Source organism: Numida meleagris, chromosome 4 (assembly GCF_002078875.1).
Source record: "Numida meleagris isolate 19003 breed g44 Domestic line chromosome 4, NumMel1.0, whole genome shotgun sequence".
NCBI lineage: Eukaryota > Metazoa > Chordata > Aves > Galliformes > Numididae > Numida > Numida meleagris.
In genome coordinates, this window is record NC_034412.1 from 75151079 (window position 1) to 75176279 (window position 25201).

The window sequence follows — 25201 nt, forward strand, 5'->3', positions numbered from 1 at the left end:
GTGTTCACATTCTTCACAGCATTTGCTACAGAATATTATCTTGTGATAGGGTCAAGCAGCACACTAACTCTTCAGAGTCAAACTTCTCTCCTTAGACTAACCAGTCTTAATAGAAGTAACAACAGCTCCTCTTGCCAGCAGAATAGCCTAGCTGTGCCTGCTCCAGAGAAGCAGAGTACAGCGCTTCACTTAAATACAGCATGTTTCTCTCCGCCCCATTTTCTCATCCACCTACTGCCTCCTCCTTCCTTCTCTCTAAAAATCCCCTACCACCTGAAACCAGCATACTCATTCATATTTTCTTCTTCTGTTGTACACACAAAAGACAGGAAATACATTAGGAAGTGTTCAGCATGTTAGGTCATGAGATAGTGTGGAATATTAGCCATATTTTCCAGAAACAGTAAATCCTGTTAAATGTTAGTCATGAGTTCTGAAAATAAAATTTATTTTGGTCCACTTATATATACAGGTCTACTGTTCATCTTGCAGCATTTGAAGAGGAGGAATCTTTTGTCCTGAGAAGCCTTGTATTGTTTAATATGATCTAAGATGCAGCATGTTCATCCTTTTCCACTAGGACATGCTGCCTAGTATTTTATCTGTCCTTGAGAAACACCCAGTATCTGGCAGGGTTAAGAACAAAGCTATTTTATAGCTTGAGCTGTCAAAAAGCTATTTCATATACAGCTCTTTATCACTGGGATCATTTCCAGCTTTGCATCATGTCTTTGAGTGACTGATCACAGGATCTACGCTTTGCAGAAAGACAACCCCTGGGCCTAAACACTTCCAAATCACAGATCTGCTCCGACAAGCAGCATCATGCTCCAAACCAAGCTGAATTACTACAGAAATGTTTACCCTGATACAAGGATATATACAGAAAGACTCAATATTTTCCTGTGCCTGATCACTCTGGGGCCGTGGAAGACAACACAACTACCTCAGCTTTCAGAAACAGCAGGGAGTTCCCAGTGACTGGTACAGGCTGAAGACAAGTCTAGGTTCCCCAGAAGGCAATTCCTTCAGCTTGAGTGGACATCACAAAAACAGTAAACTGCTATCTGAAGAAACAGGACTAAAGGGTGAGGAACATTAGTTCTGAGATAGTATATAAAAAGTTTCATTTCTACAATTCAAAGGGGGCAGTGGGGCCAGAAATAACATCGTTTTAAAGGGGTACCAAAACTCATCATATACACAAGGGAATCTGCATAGGGAATATAACATCCTCTGAAAATATCTGCTTTCCTGATAACCTCGCATCTAACTTGCTTCACAAAATAAGTTACATCCAAACATTTGTGTCCTTATCTGAGTCCCCCTCAAAGAGCTAAGACTAATATCGTGTACTAATACAGAGCAGCTGGCTGTAAAGGCAGGATGCCAAAAGATAAAGACAAGGAACAATTCCAGACCGTAATGTATCAATCTAAAGTAAAGGCTTTCAAAGGACTCACAGAACTCCAATTGCAAGATGCCTGCCACAGCAGTATTCATACTGCTACTTAGCTAGTGTCATATACAATTTTGCTTTCATTATAATACATATCTCCTGAAGAGAGACACTAAGTAGACATTTATGTGACAAACTGTCATTACCTTATTGTTTCTGCTCCATCTAATCATACAAAACAGTCCACCCAGGGAATTTCTCCTCATTCTCAGAATTTAGAGCAACAAAACTGCTCTACTCAGAGTATAAAATATTCCCCTCGATAAACCACTTCAAGAGTGGTTTTCTAAGCCCATTAAACTCATTTCCAAGCCCACACTTGCTGCAAAGCTGCCCACCTAAAAAAAAAAAAAAATCAGAGCAACTTCTTAATCATCCCCAAATAAAAACATTATGTATGCCTGACAAACCTCATCATAGCATGAGCCAGCTAGTAACTACTCATCTCTGAGGGAAAATAACTTTTTGTAAGCTTTAGCTGTTAAAGCATCTAATGGTACATGGGTACTCACATTCTTGAGACTTTCCCTCCCCAAGCTGCATCTGAGAGTAAGAAAGAAATCTGTTGGCTCTTTTCCTTTTGACTAGTTTTCTGAAAATTAAGTTGTGATAGTAAGAATGCTAGCATGAATCCAGAGCAACTCTGCCTTCAAATTATTGAATTTACAGTGATAATATGATCACAAAAGACCTCTTCAAGATTCCTCTTGAAGGAACCATGACAGGACAGAAAAAGTTAAAAAAAAAATGCCCAAAGAAAAGAGACACTGATCTCTCAGCCACACTTGTACAGCTGGAGATTCTGCATTATTAAGCCATTGACATTACCAACCAAATCTGGTTGATCTCAAAAAAAAAAAAAAAAAAGAGTTCTGGCTTCACCCTCAACAGCAAGGCACCTGCAGCTTCTCATAACAGAGAGACGGCAGTTGGATGCACTCCTTTTCCTTGAGGATTCTTGCAGTTTTCACATAATAGAATCTGTCCAAGTAGCATCATCAAGAATACATTGCCATATGTGGTATAACATGGTTATGCTCAGTTTAGGTGGCCCAGATGCGGGCTGAAAACCAGATGCCCATGACAGCAGGCATCAAGCACATCAGGCCTAGACACTACAGCCTGTCAGTGAAACAACAGACAAGCCAGCAATTAGAGCAGACTTTATGTGAGCTGAATAATATCAGACATTTCTTGCATCTCTCATTCCCTAGTCCCATGCTCCAGCTAGCTGTGTACTAATCAGAGAGGTGGTACAAGCAGCACTGTACCCAGACAGGTCAGCTTTTTGAACTGCACAAGCTGCTTCACTGCAGGTCTCCCAAGGGTTAGACAGAATTACCAGGATGCAGATTCCCAGGCAGATCTGTTTTAGGCTTCACTTACTTTCCCAGCATTTTACTGGTTTAAGAATAACTGTATACAATCCCAGCAAAGCACATTCTAGCATGAACATAGCTACTTTACCCTACACAGCTAAAAAAATTTCCCCTTGAGGGAGACATAGTAAACATGCAGTTTTACTCAAAGCCTGCAACTGTGTCCATTCTGGCACAACACGGTCATTTAGATCTTGGGGACAAAGCATCACAAGGAGCTGAAGACTGTATCTCCTGTCTTAAGCACTGATGAACACAGTGGATCCAGGACAGATTTGAGAGACTGTATTTATATATTTGGTTTTCATCTGCAGAGTTCTAAGTGATAGTCTAAAGCCAAGGTGGTGTTTTCCCCAACACTAAATGCACTGAAACAAATGCTCACTACTTCTTTAGTTGACTGCACTGAAAGACATTATCTTGCCCATAAATCAAAGAATCTGCTATCTAAAAGAATTAACCTACAACACTGATCTGAATCTTAGAGGCTTAACAGCTAATTCTGTAGCTCTGTAAAAGGAGATGAGATTATAAAAACAGCTAAGATAAAAAAAAATGTGTGGTCTAACATCAAAATGTTATAATCATGCATTATGCCTGGTTCGTTTGTGCGCTTTGGAAAACTTCTGTTGCTTGTCTGCCAACAACTGACGGGGGGCTACAAAGTATCTTCGCCAATTGCTCAGCGGCCTTGTAGCTTGATGAAGGGCATAAAGGGGCATTGTACTCTGAGAAAAATCTGAAACAGAATCAAGATATTGGGGAAAAAAGCATAATGGATTAATACACATAGCTAGTTGAGCTGGAGAGGACAGACAATCCTACAGTGATCCCACAGTTACAGCTTTTGGAAAGTCTATACAAAATTGCAAAAGCCAATACCTCAAACTTAAATAAAAGAATTAGCATAAACACAGTTATAAGTAAGAACAATCCTAGCAACAGATTCATTACTGACTGTACTCCTGCACTCTAGCAAAAGCAGCATATTAATACTGCTACTTCAGAGAGCTGCTCTCATCCAAAGGTATTACTGACAGAAACATGTTCAGTCTATACTCCAATAGTTGATTCGCTCTTGATGGGAAGCTACAGATAAGGAAAAAAGCATGGGGTTAGTGGTACACATTCTCTCTTTCCCTTCTGTCAGACTTGTGTCATAGTATTACAACATGAACCAGAGCCCCATTTATCCATCTTGATCAAAAACCCACTGCTCTTCCTTTGGGGCCGCTTACTGCTTCCAAGGTCACAGCCTTCGCAATTACAAACCTCTGAGGAGGTAACACATGACAATACAAAATGAAGTATCTTCTACAGAAAACCAGAGCAGGGAAAACAACGCAGAGTGCTGGCATGACATGCCCCACATGCTGGCATTAGAGCTACTGCACAATGCCTAGTGGCCTTTTTGCTATGGAGAAAAATAATGAAGTCTTTACAGTGTAGAAGTAAACATTTCAACCACTGGATTTACATATGTTATGGTCATAAATATATCTTCCTTCTATATTATAAAAAGAAGTCACAGTGACAAAAAAGATTTCTAGATATGCCAAAGGCACTTTTAGGCTATTTCAGGCAACCACTTAATGGAAATGTTTTTTCTTCCACGTTACTCTTAAGGTCTTCTTTTGTCAGTTACTTACCATTCAGGTGCTGATTGCAGACAATAACTATATGGGACGTGCAATCACTTGCATTTACAGACCATCTCGAAACTCTCCTCAGCAGTTTCTATAGCAGGAATAATTCTCCATATAAAGCCTAGATACAAAGCCTAAAAAGAAAACCCTAAGTTGAAAGGCATTTGCTGTCTTTAGCTTTCTGGATTTGGATTTTTGGAACCAGATGATGCTGAATGCTGCAGTCAGACTAGCAGGGGATGTTTTCATTCTACAAGCAAGAACAAGAAGTATTCACGGATCCTGGTGTGAAACCAACAAATATTAACTTAATTGCCCAGCTTACTTTTGGTAGATAAGCAAAGGCACCATGTCTCGCAAATTGCATCTCCACAAGGAACTCAAATGAACTCCAAAGTACAATTCAGGGCAAATGTAACCATCCAGTGACATAAGCTTGATACTCAATTAATTAGTGCTGAATAATTAAAGTATAACTTTATTTCTCTCATTCTAAGGAATACATGTTTGATACAAGGATCACAATCAGAACTGAATCAAAGGCATACCAACCAGGTGTACAAAGAAAGACTTTTAAATTCCAAGATGTATCCCTGCTTTTATTCTTGCAAAGAGTCTAAACACAGCATTTAAAAATTGTAGAAATTATAAGAGTTCAGGTTCCTACACGAGTACTGACTCACTGGTGTCTGAACAGTAATTCATAATGTAACGCAATAAATTCCCCCAGCAGACAGTGATCAGTAGTAGGAGAGTACTACAGTTCTTTCTGGAGTCTGTATGCTTAGCCTTTCACCTTCACCATGACAAAAAGTGTGAAATCATTAACTAAAACAAGGAAGAATTGTGACTTGAAGTCATTCTACATTTTGCTTCTTAAAAAAAAAGTATCTTGTATCTCCTCTTCAGCTTCTGTTCAGGAGGGTTTAGAACAGATAAATGTAAAAAAAAAACCAGAAACCCACAACACTTCCAAATATTAATACGTTCACTGAAAAACTGAAAAAAATACTTTAGGATTCTAAGCTGATGAACTTGTCAAACTCCTAAAACATTCAGGAGGAAACAGGCTTTATTAGTCACAAAAGCAGACCTATAGCTCCAGCAAGTATAGATTAAGCACTACATTTATAACCCTGCTCTCTCAAAAAATATGCCAGCCTATCAAAAAAAGAGCTTTTTAAACAAGGAGGAATAGCTAATTACCTCTATGACAACTGTTTCTTAAACAGATTTCTGCTCATTTCAGTACTGAGATCAGAGAACTGAGTGAAGTTGAGTCTCTGTCACCACCTCCCCAGCTACTTCCTAGATTTCACTTCCATTCTAGAGGCACTAAACGAAGAATCTGTGGTGACAACTATAGAACGTAGACAAAAATAAGAACAAAGGTAATTTTTCCTCTTCTGCCTTGTGTATCACACCAAAGACAGATATTACATATAGAACAGAACTATTTGCAAGGCTACCTTGTCTCCCCATTTGGTAAGCACTAATCATTTAGGTAGTATTACCAACACATCTTCAACCAGTCTTTCCTGCCACCCTGAAGGCTATACCAGTAAATCTGAAGTACCAGTTTAGTTCCCTATTGAAGTCCCATGATCAACATGAAGATGAATTCCAAACTACTTTTTCTATTGCCAATATGTCAGTTTGGCTAAAGACAATCCTTTGGAAAGTCTTCCCTACTTCAAGGGGAAAGGAGATGGCTTCCTGAACGCTATTTTCAATTACAATTATTAACAGCTCACAGTAGCCTTTGTACTCTGGAACTTGACTGCTCAGCTATATTTCTCAAGGTTTTGGTTCTGTTTTTTTTTGTTTAGTTAGAAAGATGATCTTGAAGGTCTTCTCCAACCTCGGTGATTATACGATTTGCATGCTTCTGTGCCATTATCTCCTATATAATTTCAGCAAATGCATCAACCATCAGGGCTACCATTCACACTAAAAACCCCTGTCAACTCTCACAGGAAAAACACTGACATAACCAGATGCCCCTGGTCCAACATAGACCCTTCACAGCATGACAACACGGTACTTTGGAGCTGGTATGCCTGGGTACAGCACAAGGAGCTGGGTAAAACCTGGGTAAAGCCAAGGAGCAGACACCACATACACCAAAGGCAGCAAAAACATTAAAGTCTGCCCAGAGCAGAGGTTGCGCCAAGTCTCTGCTCAGTGGGTACCTCCAGATAAGTCCTGCCAGATGCCACATTTGCATCACCTCATCTTTACTTAGATTCTACGCAGAAATTACTATGCAAACAAGCATTCCAGTGAACAAAGCCAGGCAGTGAAACACAAATAGCTGTTAACTGAAATGCAGTTAAAACAAAGATCTCAGATATGATCACAAGCACTGAAGATGCCTAACTGCAGTAAATCCCACGCTGAACACAGTGCTACTTAGAATAAAGAGTAGCAGAACAGTGATATCTTGCAGAGTAATTAGAAGACCTGAGAAACCATGCCTAATTATTTCCATGGAAATCACACCAGCATTAAATTTCAGCCAGCTCCCTTACTTCTGTAACCCACACTGTTACTAGAAGAGGACATGCACACTGAGTTTCAGAACTCTTATTTGTCAACGCCTTTGTTCCAGGTTTGAAGCAGCGATAGCAGAAAGGACCATCAGAAGGCTTACCCACTGTAGTCCTCAGCCAGGGCACCATCAGACCCACCATCTCCCTTCCCTGTCCAGTTACATGGTGAAAAATATATTCCATCTCATGTCCCTTAAGTGCTACAACCACAAAACTGGAAGCACTCAAGCCATTGCTCTTCATGATTACAGTTGAAGATTCCTCAGTGTAAGCAAGTATCTTAAAAATTCACATAAATGAAAGAGCAGAGTGAATAATGGACAAGTAACATAACCTAAGGAAATCATTACCAATATTAAGTGAACTATTTTAGTTATTTAAAATTCTAATCAGCTAATGATGCTCAGAGGGAATTGGGATTAACAGAAAAAGAAATACTTTCAGAGCCACTATTTGCTGAATAGAAAAGTAGAAGATATCAGTTTGAACAGAACTTGTAAGTACCAACATGCTTTTTTTGTTTTAAAAAAAAAAAAAAGCCTCAGCCTTTGGTGTCTGTTCTTAGGCTAATAACATGCTTCTGTTTCCCTTTTGACCTCAGCGACATCTTTTACCATAGTTGTACATTTAACACTAATGTACATTGTAGGTTAACTACAATATTTTACAATGTCTACTGTAAAGTCCTGAGGTATTTTTTTCAAAACTTCAGAATCATTTATTGCTCAAAAAAAGCCAAAGTCTACAACTTCTTCTGATAAAAAAATATTACCAGTAAGCATAGACTGCTTTTTTAAAAGGAAGTATTTATTAACTGAAGTTACACAAGATAAAAGCATTTGCGGGCACAGCAAGTTTGACAATCCCCCACCCTCAACAGTACAGACGGTGAAAACAAATGCAAGAGAACTTCATAGACCATATCCACAGTGAGGTAGAACATTCATTACAGATGGTAACATTAAATTACTGCCAAGGACTACAAACTATGTTGTTAAAACTCCTACAGAAAGAAACCACTAGCTTCTTTTGCGCACTGTCTCCATGGCTATGACTTCCCTGGGAACACACATGGCCACCTTGCCAGGCGAGTGACATCTTCCCTGGGATATCCGCAGCGTGCAGCAGTGATGATAGTCCCCAGCCAGAAGGAGTGCACGCCGTACTGCTCTGGGGGTAGCCCCAGCAGCCTAAGGGCCCATCTGAGAACAGTCAGAAATTCCCTCTTTGTTACAGGCCTGTTGTCCCCGTGCACAAAGAGTGGCCCTTCAAGTCCAGAATGCACAGCCACATAGCTCTGGAGGGCCAAGACAGGGCACACCCATGGCTCTCCAGACAGAGCAAGGCTGATGATGGGTCTCTCCCACTCAATGGGACAGTTATGCAGGTGAAACACCACTCTGTTTTCTGTCACCTGCATGTCCCTCAGGTGTAGCAGTTCAGGCTGCAGTACATTACGGTGCTTTGCCACCATCTCTCCTATTCGAAGTGCCCCAAAAAAAGCCACAGTGAACAATGCACGGAACAGTAAGCACTCATAATGGGATACACACACACACTCCAGAGCTCCTAAGAGAGATCGTAGCATCTCAATTGTTATAGGAGCATATTTTTCCCTCAGGATGCCCACTTGACGTCTCAGCCCCATTACTATACAACGGGTTATAGCATCTTCCAGAGGGTCATGGTTACCAGACAGTCTTGATAAGTAAGATAGCGCTGCCACATACATCAGTGTCTTTGAGGATGAGTAAAGAGACTCCACAGCTAAAAACCCTCTAACTTGATCCTCTGGAATGGGCCAGGCTGCAGGCATTCCCATGTCTTTCCTAAAGGCGAGGAATTTCTTCAGCCCCTCAAAGTAGGCTTGCCAAAGCCTAATATCCCCTGATGACTCCAACAATGACAATGTCTTCAGAGGCTGAGGCCCCAGCGAGCGTTTCCAAGGAGGACCAGCTTCCCCTCCTACAAGACAGGATCCACATTAGCACAACCAGAACAAGCACACCACTCCAACTGCAATAAAGACGCATTCCCCAGAGCAACGTGCACCTGAGTGAGGCCCAAGCAGTTTATCTACCTCACTACAGACACCGAGTTCACACACAGCTACACCCTGAGATGAGACATTTTTCAAGGGATTACTAGTAACACCTGACCCATCTCAGGCACTACATCTGGCAGTGCTCCAGGAACTTAATAATTCATGGAGCAGTACCAGAGAAAGTAAGCAAAAAAATCAGCTAAAACCAACACTTGCTAGCACAGCCTGCATAACTGCTCACTAAGAAGGACACGCAATACCTTCATGCCAGAAGGTAGAGCGCTTCCCAGCTTGGAAATAAGGCTCAAGGCCTCCTAAAACTTCGAGCAAAACGAAGGCGACAGCCGCAGCAGGCAGAGCACAGCAGGCACTGATCCACTACCACAGGTGCTCACTTACCCACCGCCGCACCGCGCTCCCCGCACCGCCCGGAGCCCCTGGATCGCCCCGCCGCCGGCCGGGTCCTACGCGCCGTTGTCCACCCTGTTCCTTGACCGCACGGCAGCGAAACAGCAGCCTGCCCAGCGAGGACCAACTTCAGCCACTCCACACCCGGCTCCTGAGCCAATAGCACCAGCATCTCCCAGAAGGGCGAAGCAGCCATAGGCCCACTCGCAGCACGACCACTGCATGACATCAAGAGCGCTACGGCTCAACCACAGCAGAACGAAGTCTGGGCCGCCAGCCTGAGCGGGCTCTTTTATAGCCGCAGAGCGGCCCGCGGCGCCCGCCGATTGGGTACTCTCAGCTGAGCGGGGAGCGCACAGTGCTGCCATTGGCTGCCCAGCCGGAGTGGGCGGGGCGCAAGGTGCGAAGGAGCCGTGAGGCGACTCCTGCAGTCAGAAGGGCGTTCATTAGCCACTAACTACAGTCTAATAAGGTAGTAAATAGCAGATAACACCTCCTGGGCGCTTCCTGGGGTACGAGACCCACCCAGCGGGAGGAGGCGGCCCGAGGTGTGAACCGCCCGGCCTCCGCGCCGAGCCAGCCCCTGCGTTCTGCCCGGCCCCTGACACGGGCTTCGCGATTGGCTGAGAGAGCGGCACGGCTGAGAGAGGGTCCTTCTCATTGGCCAGAAGTATGGGCCAGGGTACAAATAGGTGGTACGGGGACCTCGTGGTGGTGGTGTTTTGTGCTCGTAGCGTTTGGGGGCGTTGTTCTGTTGGTGATGTGGCGCTGCAAGAGCGGAGTCGAGCTGGCTGCTCTCAGCCCTTCGCCATTCTGGGAACTACTAGCCTTCGTGGGGCGAGAACCCGGCATGGAGTGGCTGCTGCGTAGTTCTAGTGACTGCACTGGACTGTTGGGTTCAAGCAGGCAGGAGCCTGCCAGTGGGGATAGAGTGGGTATGTATAGCTCCGAAAAGTTTGGGTGTGGGGAGTTGCGTGTGGTGGCCAAGATAAGTGGGTGGCTGGCATGCTCTTTCTTTGGTCTCTGCCCTCTGTGTAGGAAGCCTGTTGGGAGCAGAATTTATTTCTAGTATGTGCTTTTGTCACTTCCAGACCCTTGGGTATGTTCATCTTGGCCTGGGATTGCAGAACCTAGGGGAATTGTTCTGGGTCCCTTACCAGGCTTGGGGCATTGCTTTAAGGAGAAAAGTCACGGGGTGTTCTTACACTTAACCCTTCATCCTTATGGCTCTACGCATGAGAGTCATAAAAATGCAAAGGACATTCTTGTAGAGTTTTTGTGGCTTTTTTTTCCAGAGAAGCTCAAGAAAAAGCCACAGAGTGTTGTAAGGAAATAAGTTTTTGTCTGCTTGTCAGTGACACTGCCTTGCTTGCCATTGCTAATGTAGGTTTCTTTTTGCAGATGAACTCAGCCGTGTTTCTGAGAAGCATCCCTTGGGTCCTTGGCCCCTGAAGACGCTTATGTTACTAGAGGACTCAGGAAGTAACCACCAATGGCAGCTCTACTGTGAGGGCCTGAAGAATTTTCTTGCCTTTAGAGAAGGCATGGCACTGCCTGCAGTTTGGCCAGTTCCAGTGGGACAAGTGAAAGAGTTCTTGGTCTTCATGGAGTCCCAGGATCTGCTTCCCACAAAAATGATAACGTACATCGAAGGATTATCCTTCATCTCCAAAATGGTAGATCATCCTGATCCTCTTCAAGACCCTGCTGTCTGTCACATGATATCAAGATTGAAATATAGGACTGCCCCTTCAAAGGATGGATACTCTCCTGTAACAATTGAAGTGTTAAGATCTCTATTGGGAACTCTGGAATCTGTGTGTAGTTCTCCTTATGAGTGTATATTGTTTCATGCCTTATTTACTGTAGCTTTTTGGGGGGCACTATGTACAGAAGAAATAGTGGCAAATCACAGAAATGTAGTGCAGCCAAAGCTCTTGTACTTGAGTGATCTCCAGCTGACTGGCTGGAGTGCAAACCTTCACTTGCATACATCTCATATAGGTCAAGAAAGATCTTTGGTCCAACTGAGACTTTCAAGGGAGATGTGGGTATGTCCTATTGAAGCTCTTCATGTCTATGTGGCAGCAAGGCCGCAAGGAGAGGGTCCACTCTTTGTGCATTTGGATAGTAAGCCTGTGACAAAGAGGGAGTTCCTAAATGTCTTCCGACGTGCTCTTGGCCTTGCTGGACATCCTCCAAATCAGTATGGTGTGTATTCCTTCTGGCTGGGGGCTCTTGTAACAGCATGGTCTTCGTGTGTATTCTGATAAAGCCATTGACAGAATAGCAAGGTGGTGATGAGTTGGTTGGAAGAGGACATAATTATAGCTATCTGTTGGACTTCTGTGGTTATACTTATCTTCTGCAATGCAGAGATATTTTCAAATGAATATAGTTTCAGTACCCTGCTAAGTTGTAGAAAAGAAGGAGTAACTACTACTTTTCTCACCCAAGATGGCTTTGAGACTGTCTTGGTTTTAAAACGACTGTGACTTGTGGGTCTGTTGGTATGTATGCATACAGCATATTTGTGCTGGCTGTATTTTAACCTTATGTGATTTTTTTTTTATTATTATTAAACTGCATTTTCTCTTAATAAACTCTTCGAGTCTTTTTGTTGTGTACTGATCAAAGGCTGTGATTCTGCACAACAGTGACATGTTAATTTGGTACAAGCATGCATCCCATTTACAGTCTAACAGAATCAGAAGTAAAGCTAGCTGATGGCTGACAGCTGGAAGCTAAGCTGTGAATATGAAGAGAATTCAGCTGCTAGCTTAACGTGACAGTAGCAGAGAAGCTGAGATTGTTGTCCAGGCTGCAGTTGCATAGCAGCTGCATCCAACCTAAACAGCTGCTGCTGTTGTTTCAGTCTCTGTGTATGTGGGCCTGCCCCTTGATGTTTAGATCCTTCACTGAGCCCTTTTCAAAGACTGTATCGGGCCCAGATACTGAGTAAAAGTAGTCTTTAATTGAAATGAAGCAAGCTATCAAAGGTGACCTTGCTGAATTCAAAGGATCCTTTGTAGCAGAGAACATTTGGTAAGAGATGGCTAACATAAATAACCCACATCTGCTAATTGGGGTACTTCTTAGATTCAACAGCAATTAAATCACATATCTGAGAAGGACCTTCATTATGCTAAGTGTCACCTATTGTAACAAGGGCAATTGAAGTAATGGCATCCCCTGCAATATTTCACATCAATGTGTTCAGGACCTACCTAGGTTGGCTTCTCTGTGTACCTACTTCGTACTGCATTTTTCAGTACTCCAAGAGGAACTTTAGCTACAGCAATCTTTTGCTCTGCTCTACATGCGGAGCACATCACGAAGATGTGTATAATAAAGAGCCCCAATTTATTAATTCCCTGTCGTGCATCTGGTAGATCTCCTGCTACAGCTTTACTACAACCTGTTGCAGAATGAGCATGGTGTGGTGCTGACTCTGTGTGCCAGTTATCTTGCCTGTATTTATCAATATTAAGTGGTGTGTCAGACTTCTATAGATCTCCCTGTTTAACTGCAAGGTAATGAATTTAAATACCCAGTACTCCCAAAGAACCCATCTTCCATGTTGTTCCCATATTTGTGTTATCCCTGGGAACCACGTACTTAGGAAATCAGCTGCCATACCAGCTGACATCTGACGAGGCTGTGCAGTGGCTGTTACAGCTCCCACAGCTGTCTGGGAGGCGCTCCCACGGGCAAAGGAGCAGGTAGGAGGTAACACCATTTAGGAGCTGTCAGACCCAGCTGGGCTTGAAAGACTCAAAGGAAGGCTTTCATGGGCTACAAGTATTGTTGCCACCAGGGTCCCCAGCGCTGAGAATTAGATCTGCTTATTGGGCAAAGCAGTACACACAGAAAATGTACCAAATTCAAGCTATTTGCTGAGAGGCCAAGCATCATCTCACAGCCTATTACTGTATGAATGGAAGTTTGATTTGGGGCTTTTCTTCATACAGCCCTGTTGAACCCTTTTGGCAGGTGTTTCCGGTGCAGCAAGAAAACAGGTCCCTGTGGTTAAGCTGGTCGGTTTACCTCGGCTCGCTTGCCAACCAGCGCTGCACATGAGCGGCTCCACCACATTAGCTTAACCCCCGTGGAAAACTCCAGAATCAGGAGAGTATTTTAACACCCAGACCTAACTTAATGTTACCCAGAGAAGGTAACTTTAACATAATAATAATAATGCTTTTTTTTGGTTTAGCTGCAAGAGTGGGGCTTAGGCAGTGGTGCTGGGGTTGCTTCCGGCAGCTGCCGAGCTGACCCTTTCTGTGCACTGTAATTGGTGCATTTTTTCATCCTTACCAGGCTGGAGGTGGTGCTGCCCTTGTCCTTTCAGCAGAGGAATCTGATGAGCACTGCAAACATGGGAGGTTTGTGGAAAAACAGCACACAGGAGGTCCAGGTCACTCTGGGTCTCATCTAAGCCTTGAGCTGTTAGGCTGTGAGGGCTGCGGAAGAACACCCACAGGCACCACAGAAAGGGCCCGTGCAGTCCTGAGAGACTTTTAAAGGAAAACTAAACAGCAAAATTAAGCTGAAAAATCCAGGGATGGATTACATGGTAATACTCCCACAGAAAGGACACATCCAAGCTCATGGCAGGTGTGGGAAACAGTACTACCTGGGGGCATGTCTATTCCTACACCTCCAAGAGCACAATAAATACCGAAGTAAGCTCAGATTATTTATTTATTTATTTATTTATTTATTTATTTATTTATTTATTTATTTATTTATTTATGTATTTATTAGTCTCCATAAAATCTTCCCACCTTGTCCTGCAAAATCAAGCAAAAATATTTTATTTTGACTCTTTTGTGGCTACAAGAACACTCAGGAAAGGGTTTGGGTGTCTACCAATTTCAGTGGGAGTGTTAGCACCTATGCTGAAGATGCCGCCATGCCCACTTTGGCTCCTGCTTCTGTAGGTGATCTGAAACCATGCAGTTCTCCAGGCCAGAACTGACATGATGCTGGTGATGCCTTGAGTCAGCCTGAGATGGCCAGGATGGCAGGGAAGTCTACATGCACACAGTCTGTGGCCGTAAGGCTTCTCAGCCACTTGCCTTTCACACAACATATGCACAGAAGCAGCTTTGTTTTGACAAAGTATCCTCCTCACACCTCTCCTCACCCACCATCCTGAAACAGGGTGTTCCTCTGTCTCAGAGCATGAGCACACGAAGAAATTAATTGATAGTGTGAATTTACAGTGTGTCGTTTATTCCATAGTGACTGCCCATGCCTACACACTCCTACTCAGCAAAACGAAAGGTAAGAAAGTGTAAACGACTTCGCACTTCATTAACAAGCAAGAGCATTCATTCAGATGAAGGCAATTTAACCAAGTAGCTTACTTACTCCAAAGCAAGCTTGGTCATCTTTCTGGCTTAATCCAGACACTGTTAAAATCCATGGGTGTATCTCTCAATTTCAGGAAACATCTCCCTGGCAAAGATAAAGCTGTAATCAAATAATCAGGGTGTCACACATATCCTGTGATGTAGGATTTCAAGTGCTTTTAAGTGGAAACTCGGTCAGACTCCCACTCACTGGGATCTGTTATCTTCCACTGACGTAGCAGCCAAATCCTTGTTACTTCAGGACTCACACTTTCACAGAATTATCCAGTGATTTTTGTTGTATGATGGTGGTTCTCTTCGTCATAGGTGGGACTCAGCATTTAAAATTCAGAAGAGTTAGACAGTTAGGCCAAGAGCTCTCAGCAGATCTTCAGACTTGAAGTTCTACACTTGCAGTTGATCAGGCTAAATTGAGAACTTTCCCATCAGTTTAATTTATGGAAAACAGCCAATTTGTGTCACTTTGAGCCCAGTAGAATCTCATCAATTTCCCGCTGCCATTTTTTTTTGTGCATGCTGAAGTGGATAACAATGTTGTGAAAGTAGATGACCAACTTCCTTGCCTACAGAATACTCCAGGTGAAGTTTTACCTAAAGACTAGCAGAAGTCAAAGGAAGAAAGTTGTGTTTTCTGGTACTGGCGCGAGGCTGTGCTGCACTTTCACCTGGAGACAGGGCTGGAGACCACCAAACAGAGGAGGTGCCTGGTAGGCAAAACCCAGTGACTCTCACCGATTGACATCTAACAAAGATGTCAAAATTAATGCCATTTGCATCTGCGTACTGGAAAGGCACTGACACTCTTTATGATTAAAAACACGTTGAAATGACAGCGATGGCACAGTGCAGTGATCTTCAGTTGCACAGAGTACGGGAGAGGGAGCGTCGTCCAATGCTGATTGTGCATCTGAAAGCTTCTCCGTCTTCTCATTACATCATTGCAATAAAGAAAAGGAGTGCTCCCTCATCTCACCACATATTTTATACATTGTCTGACATGCAGGCAACGCAGGCCTCTTTTATTTCACTGAAGTCTCCTTGAGCAGTTTCTCATGTGCGCAGACCTGGGAGGAGGAGACCCCACCCTTTCTGCGTGCATCTTCCTTTTCTCCTCCATGAAAGTGATAAAGAGGATGGGTGGGAGGGCTCAGCTCCTCCCTGAAGGCACTAAGGACAGAATTATCACTTGCCAGGCAAGTACAATGCCCACTGTAGCAGCTTCATCTCTTCCCCCAGAACTAAGAACTAAAATTACCAGGTGGAATGAGTAGAATTTCATCGTGATAATTCAGCTGGCATATGCTTTTGTAAGGAGACCACATCAAAAAGTGAAACTGCAGTCTCATGCGGTTGTTTGCAGAGTCAATGAGTCAGAGCCCTCTCTCTTCCCATGCAGTAGCTCACTTAACCTGTGCCTGCTTTCATAATTTCCATTCCCTTCAGGAGACGGGGCCGTGTTCATGCTGTGTGGTCACGTGAATAGTCTCCACCACATAATGAGAGATTTTTAAGGTCTTTACCTTACCATGTAATTGATGAATGATCATTCATTTAAACTGTTAGATTCAACCCAGGAAAATCCAAGCATTAATGAGTTTCACCATTATTTCTGTGGCCATAACAAACTCTTGATTCCCTCTGGGTTTAATTCCAGTTGGTGGGGACTGTTTTATGAGTGATAATGGTTGAAGAAGGAGGGCTCAGCCCCTCACATGACACTCACACTGCATGGCTCTCACTGCGCATGGGTGTCCATCTCCATCTCAGTAAATCCTAAGTCTGACATTGGCTAGTTACAGCGGATATCGTACCCTATCCACTGGGAAGCCTCTGAAGTGGCCAGAGTTGGATTCAAATCTGCAAATCTGCAGGGCGAAATACATCTGTCTCGGTCTCCATGCAGAAGCTTAGCTTAAGACATTTTGACTGTAAGCTTATTCTTGTCTCTGATTCCTCTGAGCTTGATTTGATTTTGATATTGATGATTGTACATTTGTGTCACTTTGTTGCGCAGTTGATTATGGCAATTTCTAGTTCTGTTTCCAGTGTGACAGGTGGAGGGAAAACACCATTAAGGGGCAATTAACTTCAGAAAGAGAAACAATAGCTGTGACAAGTGCATCCATCCCTCTCCAAGGAGTGGTAACTTAAAAGGCTGAAATGGAAGAAATCTGTTTTCTTGCATCTGCATCCACCATTTCAACAGCAGCACCTAGATCACGTGCATGATGTAGCTGAATACACTATTTGTTTGAAAAATATGTTTTCCCTAGGGATTAGACTACCCAGAGACATAGACTCCAGTAGCCTGAATTCCTAAGAAAACAAAGACTGCTTGTTTCTCTCGAATAACTATGTCAGATGTAGCTATTTATCTGTGCTATGCTCCTGCCTGCTTGCAGTTCAGAGGCAGCAGACTCCTGCCCACGCCACTGCGCATCTGCAAACGGCTGGTGCCATTGGAGCCTGCAAGCACGCTCTCACAGGCGAGGAGAGAAGAGCATGGCCCTCAACCGCAGTACTGGGGCTGCTGATTACTGATCTTTCGCCTCCGTTCAGTTCTGTGAATTCTGTCTTCAGGACAGTTCTTCCGAAGTGCTGTGCAAATGGGTATGTGGAGATGAAACACTTTGAAACATCAGCTACTGGGCCAGGAGCTATGCTTTAAGCTATGCTCAGGGTAGTTGTGTTGTTCTAAAAGCAAACCCTACTGAAACCTCAGTACGTATTGCTCGTATCCCAAGAAAGCCACATGTCACTGTGAGCCAGCCAGTCTCTCTAGCATCTGGCCACCTGTGTGCAGGATGTCATTTATCTGCTTCAGAGCAGACAAGCTCACACACAAGATGATTTTTACCACGGTTACTCAAGTGACAAGTGAGATCATTTGTGCAAAGGCAGCTCCCCCCCCAGCACTCTGAAGCTGGGCAGGACCAGGGCCACATCTCGAGGTCCAGCAGTGGCAAGCTCCTAAGTCCCATGCAAAGCTTGTTTAGGGTGAGGCCATCTCTTGGAAACCATTTCTCTAGAACCTCCACATGCAGTTCACAAAGTCTCAGGTTTCCCTACCAGTGTTGTGATGTTTGTGCCAAGCATGCAGGCTTCAGAGCACCAAGGATAGCGTCGGACCAAGGTTTCATTGCCACAAATACTGCTGCACCCTTGGCTGCAGCCACTTGGTGTCCCTGGTTGTCACAGACCTGCTGCCGCTCTGCACCCAGGGCATTGACTGATGTGCTGTCCTCTCCTTGCCCTGTGCAGCAGCACTTCTGAAGTAGGCACTGCTCACCCTGAGCTCAGGCTCCTTCTCCTGGCCAAGGCACAGCCTCTCCCCATCCCCTGTGGGACAGCCATCCTCAGCTCAGGTTTCCCCCGAGCCAGGGACATATGTTGGAGCCCCATGCGGTCTAGGGATGGCTGAGAGGTGAACAGGCACAGGTGTCACAGCCTGCTGCAGCACGGAAACAAAGCAAATCTGCATTTTTTGGAGGGAGTACATATTAGATTTTGCTTTTAAAAGTGTGTGATGGCAAATGGCCTCAGCCACCTTTCCAAAATCTACTGCATAGCAGAAGCTGACCTCACACAAGAACCCTTTGTTCTAAGCACCAAATGCAGGGCATTCCTCACATTTCCTGGTAATCAGTTAATTTCTGGTTTGGGAAGTCATGTTTTCAGGCAAAAGAATCAGAACAAATCATCCAAATACCCTCTAGTGATGCAAACTACAGAGCGAACAACTTCAGAAACCAGAAGCAAGAAGCTTGGGCAGAGCTCCGTTCAGCCACATTATCTTGTCTCTCATTTCTTCAGTTCTCAGTAACCTTTTTCACTTTTTACAGCCTCAGCTATTTCCTTTCACTACGCTTTAGCTCCTACTGTTCTGTGCACCAGCAGCCCACCTCTCTCTCCTCCTTCCCCCTCCTACCTTCTTTCAAACCTTCTTGAGAGCAAACCACATCCTTACGTTCCCCTCATTGTTAGCGCCGCCATCAGTGCTGTTCTCACAGCTCCTCACTACTTTTAGATCAAGTGGTCTCCGAACCTCAACAGCTTTTCAGATGTTCCTCTCTGCAGGTGTTCAGACTACCCCGGCAAGCTATACCTTACACATGTTTGAACTAAGATCCCCTTCAGTACACCATATACACCTCAAAAACCTAAATTAGTCCTTCCAGTAAGTGGGAGCTCGCTGTGAATTTGAAATTCAGGGCAGATTTGTGATCCTGTAAGAATATTTTTCTGAACAAATGGACTCTGGACACTTCAGAGAAAGAAATAAGGTGATTCCTATTTGTGACATTGTGACCATTAATGCTAAATGTGCACATTGTTCAGTCATTCAGTGATTGACTCAGACTTGAGCTAACTGAGGTACCACATCAGGAGGTAGTGCTTGCCATTCCCTCAAGTCTTGTCCCAAAAAATCATACAGAATCACAGAAGGACTTGTGTTGGAAGGGACCTTAAAGCACACCCAGTTCCAACCCCCTGCCATGGGCAGGGCTGCTACCCACTAGATGAGGCTGCCCAGAGCCCCATCCAACCTGGCCTTGAAAGCCTCCAGGGATGGGGCATCCACAGCTTTTTTGAGCAACTCATTCCAGTGTCTCACCACACTGGGAATTTCTTATTAATGTCTATTCTAAATCTCCTTTAAATGCTAAAAGGCTGCAATGAGGTCTCCAGGAGCCTTGTCTTCTTATCCTTAACATAGAAGGCAACACTCTCACCCTCCTTCCCTACCTATCTCTTCTGAAAATCTCGTAGCCCTCGACTGAAATGTGAGATTCCAGTTGTGTTCATCCTACCATGTTTCTGTGATAGCAATTAGGTCATTCAAAACATGGATGCAGGGGGATTCACAAGGGATTTTTGCTCCCCAGGCATCTGGCATGATCAATGAGCAGCGTGCTCCTGCAGGCTGGCTCCCTTACCCAAGCTCAGTTCCTAATGGGGAAGCAGAAATATGACTGTTGTCAAATACCATGAGTGCTTTACACCTCCATTTGGTCAGATGTGACATGTGACCAAATGTTCTTTGGCAAGCAACAGCTGTACTCTTCACATCTCCTTCCACTCTGATGACTCCCAGCAGGTCTGAGTCTGGCCCCTGATCCTCTGCCCATGGAGAAAATAGCAGTCCCTGCAATGCTCTCCTTACACGGCTGTCCTGCCTTAATAGCTGATGTCCTGAATCCATTACTAGATCTTTTCAGTAATTTCTGTATGGCCAGTGAATGTTCATAGGAAATACTGTCAGAAAACCTGATTTTTCAGCCTTGAGTCTGACTCTGCTTGACTCTCCTGTTTGCCCAGCACATCCCGTGTGATATCCATGAGATCAAGGAGCATCACAGTCACTGCCTGCTCCAGCTGTGACTCATTCACTTGCACCCCACTGGGATCACCAAATCATGAGATGCTTGCAGGGAAGCAAAGTCCCCTCACAGCTGCCTGCTGTCATGTAAAGTTGTGCACACACTGGAAGCATACAATGTACTTGTTTTTTCTTTTCTCTCTTTTTAATTATTATTATTATTATTTGCATTTCTTCCTTCCAGCTGCTGTATTGTCCTTGCATGGTTCTCTTTTAAATTCTAACTTTCCAACAGCTCAGTGTCTCACAGCCCAGTCCTGAAGCCCATTGCATCCCACAAAACTCAGGTCAAAGTGGGACCTGGAGAAGCGGGTTTCAGCTCTGCAGCCCCAGAGTCTGCATTTATTCATCAGGGCACCAGGAACAACCTGCAAGCCATGGCCTCACAGAAGCAAGTGGTGCCTCATTATGGTCAAGAAGGGACAGTGTGTGGGAAGGTCTGTGGACAAGCACAGGGAAACTTAATTAAACTACCACACAGGGAGGGGAACTGAAGTTGCTGTCCGGGAATCTCTCAGAACAAAGACAATGCCCTAATTTTTTGGAGCCACTTTCTGCATTAGTTTACGTCAGAGTGAGTTTATATCGGTGCTTTACCTGTCTTGGTGACAGCTGCCACATCAGCAGAGGCACTGGCTGTACATTTTGGGACTAGTGGCTTTACCTCAGGCATCTTTGCACAGTGCTACCCACCTGGGCTAAGGATATCCAATCTCCTGCATCCCCCCGCCCAGACATCCTGGGTCTCTCTGAGACCTTTTCATCAAAATGACTGATTCATTGTCTGCATCCCTTTGACTTTCAGAGAAAGGGGCGCTCGGTTCTCTCTAACATTGACCAGCAGGGGATTGCACTTCAGAGGCAACACTGTTCACCACCACTGTTTTCCATCAGAAAAGTACAGCATCACCTCCCTTTCCCCTATTTTAGTACACCTGCAAGCCCTTAGAGGCCCCAACACATCTTTTTTTCCACAGTCTGGAGTTGTTTTTAAGCATTACTTCATTATCTTGAGCAGTGCAGCTGCCCGCATGCCCCTGCCCTGTACAGAAATTAGTGCAATTTCCACTCATGTTCATGCTGCCTTCTCTGTTCATCTCCTGCAGCTGCTTTGTCCACTGCTCTTGTGAAGTGTGCCTCTGAGCTCTCCAGCTTCTGTCTTCTCCTCTTCCTGCCCTGGTGTGTTCTCTTGGTGCTCGCAGACTCCTGTGAAATTATAGGGCCCAGTGCTCCTCCTGCAGCTCATCCCTCTTGTCTGGCATGTAGCTTCTCTTGTTATTCACAGCACACACAGCTCTGCAAACCAATTTAGTGGAATTAAAGGTAGATGTTTTCATGAAGGTAGATACTCTCAGATTTTGTGCTATTTTTTTTCTTTTGTCACATACACAGAATACATGGAAGCGTTACATTTTAAGGGTGTAAATGTCACAGTTGTTCATCTCCTGATTGCTTTCCCCAGTCTTGCTAAACATAAATTTTTGTTCAGGTTGTTTTCAGTTGCTCCTGTTCACCCATAAAGGGAACCAAAGCATTTTCAAGGTGATGAGACTTCGGTAAGAGTTTACCAGTTGGCCACTAACTCCTTCCTGTAAGACTGTCCCTGCAGCACCATGAAGATCAACCTAGCCCAGAGCCCAGCCTTCAGTAGCAGCCACTATAGGGAATGGAATGTAGGGGTAAGAATCAGTGACCTTCCCTCTGTTTTATGCTCCCAGTGCTCAGCATTGCTCCTTCAGGTACAATCTGATTTTTTAATACAACAGCGATGAATGAGATGATAGCTCAGCCCATTACCTGTGCTTTGTACAATTAAGAGCATTATGTTGACAGATGTGATTACAATCTGGAAGAATACTAAAGGGATCCGTGCACAGTGTATATTCTCCTTTTTCTTTCTATTCTTTGTGCTTACCTCCTTCCCACCCCCGCAGTTAACTGAGGCACTACAGATCCCCACCCCTGTACAGCTGTGTCAGTAATCTGTCCGGAGCAAACCCTGCAGGTCAAAGCAATCACCAGAACCATTTCTCAGAAGAGGAACTGGGACCTGGTCAAGCTGATCCTGAATTAACCCCTGATTTAGGACAGCTGCACCAACAGTCAGTTCAGATTTGCATTTCAAGTTACTTGCTCAGGCTTGCATGGGCTCAGTCAAAAGCTGGGTTAGATTAAAAATTTCCCAAGGACTGAACTGGATTTGGCCTGTCTTAATGGGAGAGGGGTTTTACAACAATTGCCTAATCCAGTGCCCTAACCATGAGCCAAAACTGCAGCTCTGGTTTAGTTGTTCTGCAGCTCCATGATGGATTAGATACCAGTACAAACTCCACCTACTATATTATAATTTAATATGCATATATACTTTAAGATCCAACTGAAATCCTAAACCAGTCACCTATGAAGCCTTCTGACCTCCAGCGCTTGCTCAGATGCTGCGTTGACGCTGGCTTGTAAGCAGCAGAACTGGTGCCATGGTGGCAGCTACATGAAAGCCAAGAAGTCGGTTAGCATCTCATTGATAAAAAGAACAGTTTTCAGAAAGAAAAAAAAAAAGAAAATTCAGCAGTTGCTTGTGTGTTACCAGAATATTCCAGTGTAAGATACACAGCCTCCCTCCAGTTGCTTCTACATAATAAATGCACCTGAGAAGCTGACAAGCATCCTGTCCCTGCCCCTGACCGTAGCACGGCTGAGAGGAGGCAAAGCTGGCCAGGAACTCAGTGCAGCACTGCCTGCATCTCACTCCAAAACCTCAGTCCTTTTGGTACAGAAATGGTGATGGAGTTTTGGGGACACAGCCCCAGTCATGGGGGGAAACGCCTGGTCCTGGTGAGAGCTCCCCTGTCAGCAGGCACCCAGAAGCTGCTGTCCTTCTCTGTGGAGCCAGGGCAGCAGGCAGGCTGCAGGCTTCTTGTAAGGGCAAGCGAGCACCTCGTGCTGTATGGAGGCATCAAGTTGTCGTTTCCCTCCCCCTTCCTAGAGACAGAAACAACCACTGACATGCATGTGCCTGTGCCCTCCTGCTCCACCCCAGCATGAATCATGCTGACTTCTGCCCAGGGTGAGAGAAATATCAGCCAGAACTCCGCTGAGCCTCACAGAGGCTTTGTAGGAGGTGTAAAGCGTCACTTACTTGCTTTTTCATGACTACAAAGGCAGCAGCAACTCCAGTTTCTTACTAGTTACTAACTCAGGGCTCTGCAGGGAAGGGATGTGCTGCGGAGAACAGGGGATCTGGGTCAGTGCCACCTTCCCTCCTAGGGCTGCCCTGTGGTGATGCTGCTCGTCCACCATCCTTGGGCCCTGGGCAGCATGACCACACCGGCCACCACAGCTGCAGTAAGTGCTTACAGCAACATCAGCACCCAAAAGTGCAGAAGGGCTGTTCACAGAATCATAGAATGGTTTCGGTTAGAAGGGACCCAGCTCCAACCCGCTGCCATGGACAGGGTTGCCGCCACCAGGTGGGCCCCACACAACCTGGCCTTGAGGGCCTCCAGGAACATTTTCTCCTGCACGTTGCTGTGAGCACCACTGCTCAGAGCACAGCGTGAGGGACGTGTGGGAGGTCACCTAGAGCAGGCACATGGTGCTAGCTCCTCGGGACTTGTTGCACTTCCAGCTGTGAAGGAGAGCTCTGAGAGGTAACACGTTTCCTCACACCCACAGGCAAAAGTTCATGACAGCTGTTTCAGAGCACCTTCTAAGAAGGATGTTTGGCTGACCCAGTTGTGCCTATAGCTGTCATTTTTTCACAGGCTGAACTGACTTTTAATTAAGTCAAAGTAGTTAACTTGGTCACAAAGGCAGACATGGACGGGCCATTGTGATCTTGTGAAATGGAGCTTTTTATCCTTTGTCTGCTAACTGAGCCCTGTGCCAGAGAGGCATTAGGAGAAAGTGCTAGGAGACATGAATTGCCCCCATTTATTTGAAATTATTGTAATGGCTGTATTCACTTGAATGCAATGGTAATATAGGAAAGTCTGAGATGTCAGAGTGCTGACATTTCTTTTTTCTTCATGGCTGAACCCTGTGGTGATTGATTTCATCATGGTACCATGTATAAGAAGACTGCGCTAAATGCATTTTCTTTAGCAACATGAGCACTGGCCAGAATGTGGTCAGACACCAGAGCAACTGCAGAGTACGCACAACAATTACACAATTATTTGCAAACTATTATCTGCACATATTGGTCTGCCAAACAACAGGAATTATATCTGTCAAGCTTGAATAATGTCCCATACAAATTTTTTTGGGGGGTGAAGTGGGAATCTGAAACATTTCCATGACTTATTCTTAGAAAATGCTTGTATGCTGTAGATCAAGTAAGTACAAAAAGGCTGTGAAATCTGATTTAAGATAATGTAAGGTGTACTCACCACGTTTTGCAAGATAATAGTTTCCAGTTTTAATCACAGCTGCTCATCTATTCAATGTTTTATCCAACTTGCAGAATTCATTAAAAAATTAGTGACTGAAATTGATTTTTTCAGTCAAAATGAGAAGTCAAATAATGACAAAAATCATTGTGTTGTTTAAAATATTTCTCTGTCTTTTTTAATTTTTTTCCTTTTTTTTTTCTCTTTTCAACTTCTTTTAATAGTAAGCCAACATGATTTTAGCAACAAAGTGAAATGTTCAAAAAGACTGAAAGGGAACACGTGGGCAAGGTTCCTCCTGTTAGCTGAAACTGCTCAGCCCAACCCACACCAGGTGGTGCCTCTTTTCAGAAGCTCAACATTTCTGCCCAGCTGTCATCTGAATGTGTTTTGAATGTTGGAGGTGGATTTTTACCACAGAGCTGAACCCAGCGACCTCGTTCTCCAAGTGACACTAGCTAAACAACACTGATAGGGTTCTTGGGCAATGTAAGCTATCACTGCTTCCCCTTGCCATCCATACTGTGTGGAGTAGAGGGAGAGGAGAGGAGAGGAGAGGAGAGGAGA

General features: G+C 44.5%; 2 protein-coding genes across 2 annotated transcripts; one reads left to right on the forward strand and one right to left on the reverse strand.

Annotated features, from left to right (window-relative positions):
• On the reverse strand, nucleotides 7829-9739 carry LOC110398327. Its single transcript, XM_021395879.1, has 2 exons — nucleotides 9480-9739; nucleotides 7829-9001 (listed from the first exon to the last, which is right to left on the reverse strand). Exons 1-2 carry the CDS (start codon nucleotides 9715-9717, stop codon nucleotides 8085-8087), a joined length of 1155 nt encoding a protein of 384 aa, XP_021251554.1. The 5' UTR covers nucleotides 9718-9739; the 3' UTR covers nucleotides 7829-8084.
• On the forward strand, nucleotides 9983-12069 carry LOC110398591. The gene is made up of 2 exons (XM_021396382.1): nucleotides 9983-10423; nucleotides 10890-12069. Exons 1-2 carry the CDS (start codon nucleotides 10249-10251, stop codon nucleotides 11756-11758), a joined length of 1044 nt encoding a protein of 347 aa, XP_021252057.1. The 5' UTR covers nucleotides 9983-10248; the 3' UTR covers nucleotides 11759-12069.